This window comes from Rhincodon typus, chromosome 22, assembly GCF_021869965.1.
Source record: "Rhincodon typus isolate 14 chromosome 22, sRhiTyp1.1, whole genome shotgun sequence".
Lineage (NCBI taxonomy): Eukaryota > Metazoa > Chordata > Chondrichthyes > Orectolobiformes > Rhincodontidae > Rhincodon > Rhincodon typus.
This window is the reverse complement of record NC_063353.1, coordinates 3268807-3281918: the sequence shown is the minus strand read 5'-3', so window position 1 is coordinate 3281918 and position 13112 is coordinate 3268807. Positions and strand designations below refer to the sequence as shown.

The 13112-nt window shown below is 40.4% G+C and overlaps 1 protein-coding gene across 13 annotated transcripts in view; it reads right to left on the bottom strand.

Moving 5' to 3' along the window:
• The window catches only part of LOC109927292 (nuclear receptor subfamily 2, group C, member 1), a 54443-nt gene extending 41658 nt beyond the window's left edge, over window positions 1-12785 (bottom strand). For 7 of the 13 annotated variants that reach the window (XM_048610027.1, XM_048610029.1, XM_048610028.1 and 4 more), the window contains exon 1: window positions 12689-12768. In XM_048610027.1, the coding sequence (XP_048465984.1) occupies window positions 12689-12745 (57 nt within the window). In that variant the 5' untranslated portion in view covers window positions 12746-12768. Of the gene's footprint in view, window positions 1-12688 lie in introns of all 13 variants that reach the window. The other 6 variants (XM_048610031.1, XM_048610036.1, XM_048610040.1 and 3 more) reach the window with 2 other exon arrangements.
• Window positions 12786-13112: the final 327 nt, after the last annotated feature.

The following is a 13112-nucleotide window of genomic DNA, read 5'->3' as shown; positions in this document are numbered from 1 at the left end:
ACCCGCGTCTACCACTTCCTCTGGTAGTTCATTCCATATATGCACCACCCTCTGAGAGACAAAGTTGTCCCTCAGGTCCTTTATAAATCATTCCCCTCTCACCTTAAACCTATGTCCTCTAGTTTTGGACTCTCCTACCCTGGGAAAAAAACGACCTTGACTATTCACTTTATCCATGCCCTTCATGATTTTATAAACCTCTATAAGGTCTTAGCCTCTTACACTCCAGGGGAAGAAAGTCCCAGCCCTATCCAGCCTCTCCTTATAACTCAAATCCTCCAGTCTTGATAACATCCTTGTAAATCTTTTTTGCACCCTTTCCAGTTAAATAACATCCTTCCTATAGCAGGGTGACCAGAATTGTACATAGTACTTCAAATGTGGCCTTACCAATGATTGTACAATGTTCACATTCCCCCACTGCCATCTGCCAAATTTATTCCCACTCACCTAACCTCCCTACATGCCTTTCCAGATGACGTACCTCCTCTTCAGAGACTACTGTTCTACCTATCTTGGTGCAAATTTAGCCACCATACATTCAGTCCCTTCACCCAAATCATTGATATAGATTCTAAGTAATTGAGACCCCAACATTGATCCCTGAAGCAGCAGTTACAACTTTCTAACCTAAAAGAGATGGATTTATTCCTACCTTCTGCTTTGTTTGCTAACCAATCTTTTATCCATGCTACTAAGTTACTTCTATGCCATGAGTTCCTATTTTACGTAGGAACCTTGGATATGCCGTTTAGAAATCCAGGCAAGGCATATCCACAGGTTCTCCTTTATCTACCTTGCTTGTTACACCCTTACAGAATTCTAATAAATCAGTCAAACAGACAAAACTGTGCTGCCTCTGCCTGACCCCATTATAATTTTCTAAATACCTTGCTATCACCTCCTTATTAATGGATTCTAACAGTTTCCCTATGACAGCTGTCTGGCTAACCAATTCCAGTTTACGATACAAAGGTGGGTCGAGTTGCGGATAGTGCGGAGGGCTGTTCGATGTTACAAAGGGACATTGATAGAATGCAGAGCTGGGCTGAGAAGTGGCAGATGGAGTTTAACCCTGAAAAATGTGAGGAGATTCATTTTGGAAGGACAAACTTGAAAGCAGAATACAGGGTTAACAGAAAGATTCTTGGCAGTGTGGAGGAGCAGCAGGATCTTGGGGCTCACGTCCAAAATTCCCTGAAAGCTGCCACCCAGGTGGATAGAGTTGTTAAGAAGGCGTATGATGTGTTTGCTTTCATTAATAGAGGGATTGAGTTCAAGAGCCGTGAAGCTATGCTCCAGCTATACAAAACCCTGGTTCGGCCACATCTGGAATATTGTGTTCAGTTCTGGTTGCCTCATTACAGGAAAGATGTGGAAGCGTTGGAAAAGGTGCAGAGGAGATTTACCAGGATGTTGCCTGGAATGGAGGGAAGGTCTTACGAGGAAAGGTTGAGAGAGCTAGGGCTTTTCTCTTTAGAATGACGAAGGACGAGAGGTGACTTGATAGAGGTGTACAAAATGATCAGAAGTATAGATAGAGTGGACAGCCAGAGACTTTTTCCTAGGGTGGAGGTAGCTTTTACGAGGGGACATAGTTTTAAAGTGAAAAGAGGTAGACATCAGAGGTAGGTTCTTTACTCAGAGAATGGTAGGGGCGTGGAATACATTGCTAGAGAGGGTAGTGAAGTCAGCCTCATTAGGGGCATTCAGCAGCTATTAGATAGGCATATGGATGATAGTATAAGGTAGGGGTAGAGGTTAGATAGACCTTAGGTTTAGGGTAAAAGTTCGACACAACATTGTGGGCCGAAGGGCCTGTACTGTGCTGTACAGTTCTATGTTCTATTTTATAAAGGTGAAAGATTGGTTATTTTCCAATCCACTGAGACCCTTCCAGAATCCAAGGACTTTTTTAAAAAAATTACTTGTGGGACTTGAGGGCTTCATGGTTGGCACTGCTGCCTCACAGCGCCAGGGACCCGGGTTCAATTCCGGCCTCGAGCGACTATCTGTGTGGAGTTTGCAGATTCTCCCCGTGTCTGGTGGGTTTCCTCCCACAGGCCAGGGATGTGCAGATTAGGGTGGATTGGCCATATGGAGTGCCCATTGTGTCCAGGGATATGCAGATTAAGTGAGTCAGCCATGGGAAATACAGAGTTGCAGGGATAGGATAGTGGGTTGGGACTAGGTAGGATGCTGTTTGGAGAGTCGGTGTGGACTTGATGGGTTGGATGGCTCAATTCCATACTGTAGGGATTCTACGATTGTCTGTGCCAGCATTTGTTGCCCGTCCCTAGTTGCCCCTTGGGAAGGCTGTGGTGAACAGCCTTCTTGAATCACTGCATGCCATGTGCTGTAGGTTGACCCACAATGTCATTAGGGAGGGAATTCTAGGATTTTGACCCAGCAAAACTGAAGGAATGGCATTATATTTCCAAGTCAGGATGGTGAGTGGCTTGGAGGGGAACTTATCCTCAATGAGGAGCTACTTAGCGGTCACCATTAGGCTCTTAATTACAAATTTTGATTTCCACCATCTACCATGGCAGATATTACAGAGGGTTGAGGAACAGGAGGGGATTACAAAGGAACCAGGCCACATTAAGGTGTTGGGGGTCAGATTTAGGGTGTACATGGAAATGAGGCTATTGAACTTTACCTGGGTCTCTGGGATTAATATTCTAGCAATAACACACCTCCCCTAGGATTCAGGCTGTTTGATCTTAGCGCCTTCAGGAAAAATATTTTCCCAGTCACTTTTCCATGATGTTTGTTTTAATTAGCTCTTTCTCTGCTGTATATGGACCTGAAAGGGTTAATACTGAGGAGTGCCATAAGCACTGTGATGACCATCGAATGTCAAAAGACAGTAAGACTTGCATTTGTAAAGTGCTGTTCACAACCTCATGATGTCCCATGATGCCTGGCAGCCAATGTAACAATATTGTACAGAGTATTAGCATAAGAAACACAGCAGACAACCCGCACAAAGCAAAACTCACTCAAACAACAGCAAATTTCTAGCATCTTCAATAGAATAAAATGTACCAAGGCACTTCGCAGGAGCGTTAGAAGGCAACATCTGGCACTGAGCCATGTGACCAAAGAGGGTGGTTTTAAGGAGTGCCTTAAGGGAAGAGAGAGATGGAGAGGTTCACGGAGTGAACTCTAGACATTTAAGGTGGTAGTTCGTTTCACATATTCACCACCCTCTGCGTGAAAATACTGCTCCTTAAGTTTCTTTTAAATCTTTCCCCTCTCACCTTAAACCAACTTTACAGTGGAGCAACTGAAACAAATCAGAGATACTCAAGAGACCAGAGTTAAATGAGTGCAAATATGGCAGAGGGTTGTGGAGGGGGAGGGGATTACAGAGGAACCAGGCTGCACTAAGGGGTAGGGGGTGAGATTTGGGGGAAATGTTGAGAAAGGGAGTTTGAAAAATTATATTCAACTGGGAGTGAGCAACAATGCGGTATTGACTGCGTAATCTGTTTTTCGTTGCTGCTGTCTGAGGGATGGATGTAGGCTGGGACTATGTGGAGAGTTCCCCTGCTGCATTTTGAGGCAGCCGCATGGGAAATCTGTTATATCTAAGTCTGAAGTTTTGGTTTCAAGTCTCATCCAGTACCTCTTCTACAGCAGAAACCTTGAGCCATTGACCAGACAGATTACCACACTGAAGCAGTCATAATTGCAATATTGTGAAGGGTTTGGACAGAATAAATTAAAGGGTAACTGTTTCCACTGTATCAGGCCGTTATGTGGTCATGAATTGCGTACTTAAGGGTGTTAATTGGCAAACACACTCTGAAAGTGGCCACAAAATTGCATCTTATGTAATTTGTGACTTTTCTGCCCTAGTTGCTTGCAGCAGTGTTCAGGAAATAAATCTAACTCCTGGGGACTTCAGGACCACCCGGGAGAGCTTGGCAACCTCATCGCAAAGATAGGAGCAATCTTTAGTGGAGTTGGTTTAGCTCTTAAGACTGACACAGCCGACCCACATTTGCATTTTGCTTCCCAGATGCACAGTTAAGATGCTAATGCAAATAGTGTTGATTTATTCACTGTTATCCTAAATCGAGAGAGGAGATTTCAAGTTTGAGGCAATGAATTTAAAGGGACAGCACTTCTCTTATAATGCCAAGAGAGGAAAAAAAACTGTTGCATTCAGCAAACCATCTAATGAAGTCCTGAGATATACCGAGAATGTGCCACATGAGAATAGGCCACTCAGTCCAACTTATCCATGCTGGTGTTCAACCTCCTGTCTTTTCTCGTCTCATTTTACTAAACTTTTGGAATACTGCGTTAAATTCCGGTCTCCCTTCTATAGGAAGGATGAAGAGAAATTAGAAAGGGTTCAGAAAATATTGACAAGGATATTGCTGGGATTGGAGGGATTAAGCTATAGGGAGAGGCTGAATAGGCTGGGGCTATTTTCCCTGGAGCGTCAAAGGCTAAGGGGTGTATAGAGATTTGTAAAATCATGAGGAACATGGATAGGGTGTATAGCCACGGTCTTTTCCCCAGATTGTGGGGTCCAAAACTAGAGGGAACAGGTTTAAGGGGAGAGGGGAAAGATTTAAAAGAGATTTGAGGGGCAACATTTTCGCACAGAGGGTGGTGTATATATGGAACAAACTACCAGAGGAAGTGGAGGAGGCTGGTACAATTACAATATTTAAAAGGCATCTGTATAGGTACATGAATAGGAAGAGTTTAGAGGGATATGGGCCAAGCATAGGCAAGTGGAACTAGTTCTGATTGGGAAACTTGGTTGGCATGGACGAGTTGGGCCGAAGGGTCTGTTTCTGCGCTGCATGACTTTATAAAGTAATATCTCATGTATGTAGGTACATGAATATATATTTTATACATGTACATATACACACTATATTATAAATATGGGCATTTATAAGAGGTTTAGACTTTTAACTGAGAGAGGTACATGCTACTGGTTCATAAATACTTAGTTAGCTGGAGTCTATCTACATGCAATGAAAAGAATTCTTGAGTACATAAACCTGATCCGTACTTTGTCAACTTGGCTCTGACAGTCAGGTAAATTCAGGAATTCTATGTACTGTTTACAATCTTTAACTTTTGTGATGACTCTGGAAATTGCAGGGCCTGATTTTCAGAGCACTACTGCAGTGAGGCTTGTTATGGATAGACCAAACCCTCTTAAAATAAATCAAGGAGATAGCCTAGAACCTAATGTTTTATTTTGCTTAAAGGCAGGTATATGGCGCTGTGCTCCAGATGTGATTCAAATTCAATTGCTAGGTTTTAAGCAAAACACACTTTATTCTTACAACACAGTTAAAACACAAACAAAAAAATCTTGGCATAACTTTAACTCTACTGAAATACTTAACAACTAATCATCAACTGTTCCAATAATTCAACATTCCACAAACACGCCCTTGGCAAAGGCAAATTCAGCAAAACAGATATTCCTCATGTGCTATCTTCCCTTCCAGCCCAGGTGAACGGATCGCCAAAAGAAACAATCTAGCAGCAGAAACAGAACTCAAGCTTTTTGCTGCAACACCAAGAGAGCTTCAACAGCCAATTCCAAACCCAAACTGAAAGCACAGCTGAAACTCTGGGCCTATGTGAGCCTGACTCCACCCAATCATGCTTCCTTTGTCTAATTTAGGGAAAAAACACTAAGCTATTTACCTGCTGCTTCTGAAGCAGATATTCCAGCACCACGGCAGCAACACCCCTCTGCATGAGAAGCAGCACAAAACAAATCTCTCTTAAAAGGCACATTAGTCAGGAGTCTGCAGCTCCACCAACACTCAAGAAGTTTGATGGTATCCACGGCAAAGCAGCCCATTTGTTTAGCACGTCATCCACCACCATAAACGTTCAGTTGCTGTATCACTAACGCTTAGTAGTAGCAGTGTGCATGATCCACAAGCAGTGCAGCAACTCAAAGGTTCCTTAGACAGCACTTCTAAACCCACAACCACCATCATTGAGAAGGACAATGGCTGAAGATACAATGGGAACAGTATCACCTGCAAGTTCCCCTCCAAGCCATGGACTACCATAACTTAGAAATACGTTGATGCTCCTTCAGTATCGCTGGGTCAAAGTCCTGTAACCCCCTTTTCCAATGGTCCAATGTCCACTTCTGCTCTCTTACTTTTTATGTATCTAAACAAACTCTTGCACTCTTCTCTTCTATTACTAACTAGTTTACCCTCACATTTCATCTTCTCTGACCTTAATGCTTTTTTTTAAAAGTTATCCTCTGCTGGTTTTTAAAAGGCTTCCCAATTCTATAGCTTCCCACTAATCTTTTATGCGGTCCCTGGCTTCCCTTGACAGCCATGGTTGCCTTGTCCTCCCCTTGGTATGTTTCTTCTAAAGTTGTGCTGTGTTTCCTGAATTACTCCTAGAAATGCCAATCATTGCTGCTCCACTGCTTCCCTGTTTGGCTCCCCTTCCAATCAACACTGCCCAGCTCCCCCCTCATGTCTTTGAGGTTATCTTTACTCAACTATAATACTGTCACATCTGATTCTAGCTTCTCCCCCTCAAACAGCAGGGTGAATTCTGTCATATTATAGTGACTGCACCCTAGCGATTCCTTCACCTTAAGTTCCCTTATCATGTCTGCCTCATTATACACCACCAAATCCAGAAATGCCTGTTCCCTAGTGGGTTCTACCACAAGCTGTTCAAAAAAAACATTTCTTAGACAATCCATAAGTTCCTTTTCTTGGGATCTGCTACCAACCTAATTTTCCCAGTCCACCTGCATACTGAAATCCCCCATGATTATAGTAATAGTGCCTTTCTTATATGCCTTTTCCAACTCCCGATTTATTTTCTTCAAGGCCTGTAGGTAACTCCCATCAGAGTCTTTTTGCCTTTGCCGTTCCTCAACTCCACCCAGATTCTACACCTACTAACCCTGATCAATTCAAGCTAATTTCTCACTAACAAGACAATCCCAACCCTTCTGCTCATTTGCCTATCCTTTCGATAGGACATGCATCTTTGGATATTTAGTTCCCAGCCCTGATCCCCTTAGGGTTATAGATAGTCCTGTAAACTAATTAGTGAGGGGTGGGGGTAGGTTAATGGACAAGAGGCTTAAAAATTGAAGAAACAGTATAGCGAGTAGTGAAGAGGCAAATGATAATCAAGAATGACAGGAATGGGCAAGAAATTTGAACCAGACTTGATAACAATGGTAAAAAGTCAAAGCTTAGGCTCTTTATCTAAACGCAGTTGGAACAAGATAGAGGAGTTGATGGCACAACTAGATATAAATGAATATGACTTGATAGCTACTAGAGATGCAGTTGCAGAGTGACCAGGACTGACAGCTCAATATTTAAGGATATTCGATGTTCCGAAAAAAATTGGCAAAAATGAAAAGGAGGTGGGATAGTGTTGTTAATAATGGAAGGTATCAGTGCAGTGGTAAATAGTGATATAGATGCAATAGACTGAAATATGGAATCAGTTTCAAATTCAATGATGCATGGCAAGGGAAAGAATTATGGGTGGAAGACATCTATAAGCCTCTGAAGAGTTGCCTCTCTGTAGGACATAGTATAAATCACGAAATAATAGAGATGAATAATAAAGGGCATTACAATTGTCATTTAATCTAAACATTGACTGGGCAAATAAAATGGGCAAGGGTAACATGGAAGATGAATCTGCAGAGTGCATAATGGATTATATCTTACTGTAATACAATGCATCCAGGAACAGGCTATTTTGGATCTAGAATTAATGAGATCTCATAGTTAAGGATTCACATCAGGTAGCAATTTCAATGTGGTAGAGTTGCAAATTCAGTGAGGGAGAGGTACGAAGGTTCCAAACCAACATCCTCAACTTAAAAAAGGGCAATTACGGAAGTATGAAGAAAGCATGGTCTAAGGAGGGCTGAGAAAATAGACTAAGAAGAAGGTCACTGCACAAACAGGGTCAAACACTTAAGTAAATATATCATAACACACAGCAAAGGCCAACAAAAGGTGGTCACGCAGAGTATCCAATCAAAACCTAAGGCATACAAAAGAAGTGTAAAATAATGATAGGCTGGAGAATTACATTTGTTTCAGGAACCAGCAGTGGATGTCTGAAAAGCGAATAAGGGAGAAAATCAGTTATGAAAATAAATCGGCAAAAAACACAAACAAACAGCAAGAGTTTCTATAGGTATATAAAAAGGAACAGTAGCTGGAGTGTGTGTGTGCCGCTTGGAAGATGGAACTGGGGAATTTGTAACAAGGAACAGGCAGATACTTGAAACCAATATTTTGCATTGACCTGCATGGTCAAGGACACTATAAAAATCCAGAGTAACAGATAAATTTAGTGCTAATGGGGAAATGGTCTTGTAAGAGGCTCGATCATGAGGGACAAAATATTTGACAAATTAATGAGACAGAAGGCAGACAAATCACCAGAACCTGATGGCCAGCATCCAACATTTTAAAGGAAGGGGCTGCAGAGATAGTGCAGGCATTGATCAAAATATTCTAGAACTCTCTGGATTCCAGTAAGGTTCCGGTGAATTGGAATGCCACGAACATGAGGAGAGGGAAACAGAAAAGAAGAAAATATAAGCTAGTTATCCTAAAGTCTGCTGTTGAGAAAATGCTAGAGTCCATTATTAAGGCAGAAACAGCAGAACATTTAGAAAAGCCTAACAGGATCAACATAGTTTTGTGAAAGGGAAATCATGCTTGGCCAGCTTGCTAGAGTTGTTTGAAGATATAGCAAAGGGGAAAGGGATAAAGGGGAACTAATAAATATAGTGTCCTTGGATTTCTAGAAGGTATTCAGTAAGGTGTCAAATAAAAGGTTATTGCACAAAACAGGAGCTCACCATATTGGGAGTAATATATTAGTATGGATTGAGGATCGGTTAACACACAAGACACAGTTGGGATTAATGAATCTTTCTCAGGTTGGAAAGAACATAACTTGTGGGTATCATAAACATCAGTCCTAGGGCCTCAATTATTTACTAACTATATTAATGACTTGCAGGAGCGGGTGAGTGCAATATATCCAAATTTGCTGAGGATACAAAACTAAGTGGGAGGACTTATTATGAGGAGGACATAAGCAATCTGCAAGGGGATATAGATAGGTTGAGAGAGTAGGCAAAAACTTGGCAGATGGAATTTAACATAAGGAAGTAAGACATCATGTACTTTGGTAGGAAGAATAAAACAGCAGATTGTTTAAATGGAGGGAGACTCAAAAATAGGGCAGTGCATAGGGATGTGGGTGTTCTTGTGTATAAAACATAAAAAATGCAGGTGCAACAAGTAATTAAGGTGGCAAATTGAATTTTGACTTTTATTGCTGGGGGACTGGAGCTTAAAAATATTCAAGTCTTGTTATAACCAATGATTTGTCTAAGTTGTGCGTGCGTGTAATCGCTCCAGTGAGCGAATGCTGTTCGCTGCATTAACTTCTATTTCCAGAAGTTGTACACAGAACTCAAGAGGTCCACACAGAAGAAAATTAGCAGGAACAATAGTTATAATTGTACAGGGTGTTGGTGAGGCGACACCTGGAGTATTGCATACAGTTTTGGTCTCCATATTTAAGAAAGGAGATAATGGCATTGGAGGCCATTCAAAAAGAGATTCACTAGGCTGATTCCTGTGACAAAGGCACTGACACTTATCATGAATGGCTCAACAAATCCAGCCTTTTTTCATTAAAGTTTAGAAGAATGAGGAATGATCTTATTAAAACATACAAGATTCTGAGGGGGCTTGAAAGAGTAGATGCTGAGATGATATTTCCAGTAGTGGGGCCATCTCAAACTAGGAGCCTTCGTTACAGAATGAGGTGACACTCATTTAAAACAGATCTAAAAGAATTTTTTCTCAGACAATAATAAATGTCTGGAGTTTTCCATCTGTGACAGTTGTTGAGATGGCATCACTGAAATTATTTACAGGGGAGATAGATAGATTTTTAAAATATCAAGGAATTGAGGGCTATAAGGAACTGGCAGGAAAGAGGTGGTGAGACCTGGGGCAGATCAGACATGATAATATAGAATGATGGAGCAGGCTTGACGGCTGGCAGGCCTACTCCTGCTCCTATTTCTTATGTTTCTGCTGCCTATTTCCCTGCCTGGGACTTGAGGAATACAAACCCAAGTTACTCTTGAATTAATGCAAAATGTATACATCTCACACTCCAGTCATCTTATGCACTGCAAGTTAAAGTATGAACACAAAAACTGTTTATTATAGATTTGCCTATACACTGAAACATAACCCATCTTCTACAGTACCACTTATAGACTCAAGATCACAAATACTTCGGACTGACCAACTTTAACACAACATTTTGGTTTAAGACCATAAATAGTAGGAGCAAAAGTAAGCCATTTTGCCCATTGAGTCTTTTCCACCATTCAATGGGATCATAGGTGATGTGACCATCCTAAACTCTACTTTCCTGGTTTGTTGAAAAGCTGCACAATTTTGGCTACGGCATACAATTTACTTTTTCCTGTCTTTTTATCTTGCTACTTCAGGATAGAACAAAGTTTCACTAAAATCAAAATAACTCGAAGGAAATAAGGAGACATTAATAAGTAAAGAATTGCTGTACATGCTTGGTTGGTCCTTTAAAGGCAAAGTTTGGTCATAGTAACGTGGCACAGGTTTAAAGACCCAAATGATCTAGCCCGGTTTCTGTTTCTTAGGTTATGCTCTGACAACACATAGTAAGTAGTTCCAAATATTGATGCGTAGAAGGAGGAATCCTGAAGTTACCTCTGTAGGATCGAGTTACATCATTACTTTGTGTTAATCACTTATTGTAATTACTCGGCAGTTCTCGAAAGCAAGAATTATGCTTTGCTGGTGAGTCAGATAGTTAACCCTGACTAATGATGTGCTGCTATTAACTAACGAAATATATTAAACACCAGAATTACCCATCATCTTTAAAATCTCATGTGTTACACTAGGAATGGGAATGGAACTTTGCAGTACTGAAGAAGGCCATTCGACCCATCACTTTACTACTGAAAACAACGATGAGAAATAGTGTGCTTTATGCCCTATGTTAGACTACATCAGTCAAGGATTTAAAATACATCCCAGAGGTTGACAGTATCTCATATTTAAGGGAGACACTGGTGTAGTGGTAATGTCACTAGTTGAGTAATCCAGAGCCCAGTTTAATGTACTGGGGATATTGATTCAAATCTAACCACAGCACTTGATTTAATTTAAATTCAATTAATCAAATCTAATCTCAGTGATGTCGACCATGAAACCAGCATAAAAACACATCTGGTTCATTAATATCCTTTAGGGAAAGAAATCTGCCATCCTCACCTGGTCTGGTCTAGATGGGATTCCAGGCCCACAGCAACATACTTGACTCTAACTGTCCTCTCAAAAAACCTAGCAAATCACTGAGTTCAAGGACATTAGGAATAGGCATAGATGCTGACCTTGCCAGCGATGCCCATATCCTAGGTAAGAAAATAAAAGTCAGTCTGAATCCAGCCGAGATGGCATTGGCTCCAAAGTGACTATTTTAAAATAAGGAATGAGTCGTGTTTTCAAGAAAAGGTTGAGAGTTAGCAGAGAACTGTTTATTGACATGAAGGAAAACAATGTAATATACCTCTGTGGTTTATATGGTGTAATATTTAATACGAAATAAAGCACTTGCTGGTTTATAGCCATTTGATATTGCCCATTTCCTGCTCAACAGGATCAAATGACAGTATATGATGCATTCTAATAACCAGACTATCAATGCAAAGCTTCTCTAAGTCTCAGTATAGTTAGTTATAAGTAGTGAGCAGGTAAATGCACACTCCAGTTTGCAAGTTCCTTGTTTAATGGTGGATGACTCAGAACTAAAGGGTAGCTGCTGATTAAAAATTGAAAGCATAAAATTCAAACAGGATCCCAGTTTGAGACCACGTATTTACAAATCAATATTTCCACCTGTCAAAACAGTCTGCAAATTACAAGCTTAATTACTTTTCACTTTTGCTGTAATGAAAGGTGACACATTCTACAAAGTATATCACATATCAACTAAACAGGTTTTGTAGCAGTCTGTTAGCCCATTCTCAGTAAAAGGCAAATGCCTCAGGCACTAGGTCCATAAATTATATCTTTCAAGCTCTGGAACATATTACAATAAAAGATATATTTAACACCTTGATAACTTATCTGCTGTTGATCAAAATATAATGTTAAATGTATTTAAAAAACTCTAATTATTGGAGGTTTCTCCAACTGCTAACGTATTTCAGTATTTTTACATCCTGGTGAAAGTCAAAGTCAATCAACCATTGTCCATGGTAGTTGAAGATGCAATTCCATTAAATTTGTTTTCAGCACTTCTCAAGCAGCTAGCAGATTGCATTCAATTTGCACTGCAGCGTAGTATCATCTCAAAAAATACCTTCAGTTTGAAAAACAAACTAGTCCATTCACATGGTTGGTTTTCTACATGCAAACATCAACTTGGTGCTAAGCATTTCCCATGATATGCAGTTGATACAAGTTCCCTCTTCCAAGGGGGATACAGTGAACTCCTGGATCAGACTATGAAACTTATGAATTGCATCTTAAAATGAAGTTTTTAAAATTATTAGTTTTTGGAAAGCTGTTTTAAGAATATTGTCCAATACCTCAGCCATTTGATGTTCAGCAATCTGCTGTGCCAGCTCCTCCATACTGTTTGCCATTCAGAATATTCATGGGCACTTCCTGGAAGAAATACATACAAATAGTTATTTGGAAATACAAAACTTGAGAATTGCTGAAAAGAGACATATTTTGTTTAAATTTAAAGAACATTTGGCTGTTAATTGTTAGTCATCACCAATGCAACGCATTTGTTGTGATCTCCGCTAATGGTCATGCTGGATAAGTCAGATCCTAGAGTGAAACCTGGCTTGATAGATTATATATTTACGGTCTGCAGCTGGTTAATGTGGTGATTAGTCACGAAAAGGCAGATGTTCTTTAACAACAAAAGAAAGATTTATTAGATAAGTAAACAGAAAAGCTATATAAATGTACATGGAAAAAGTATAAAGATCTTAACCTAGT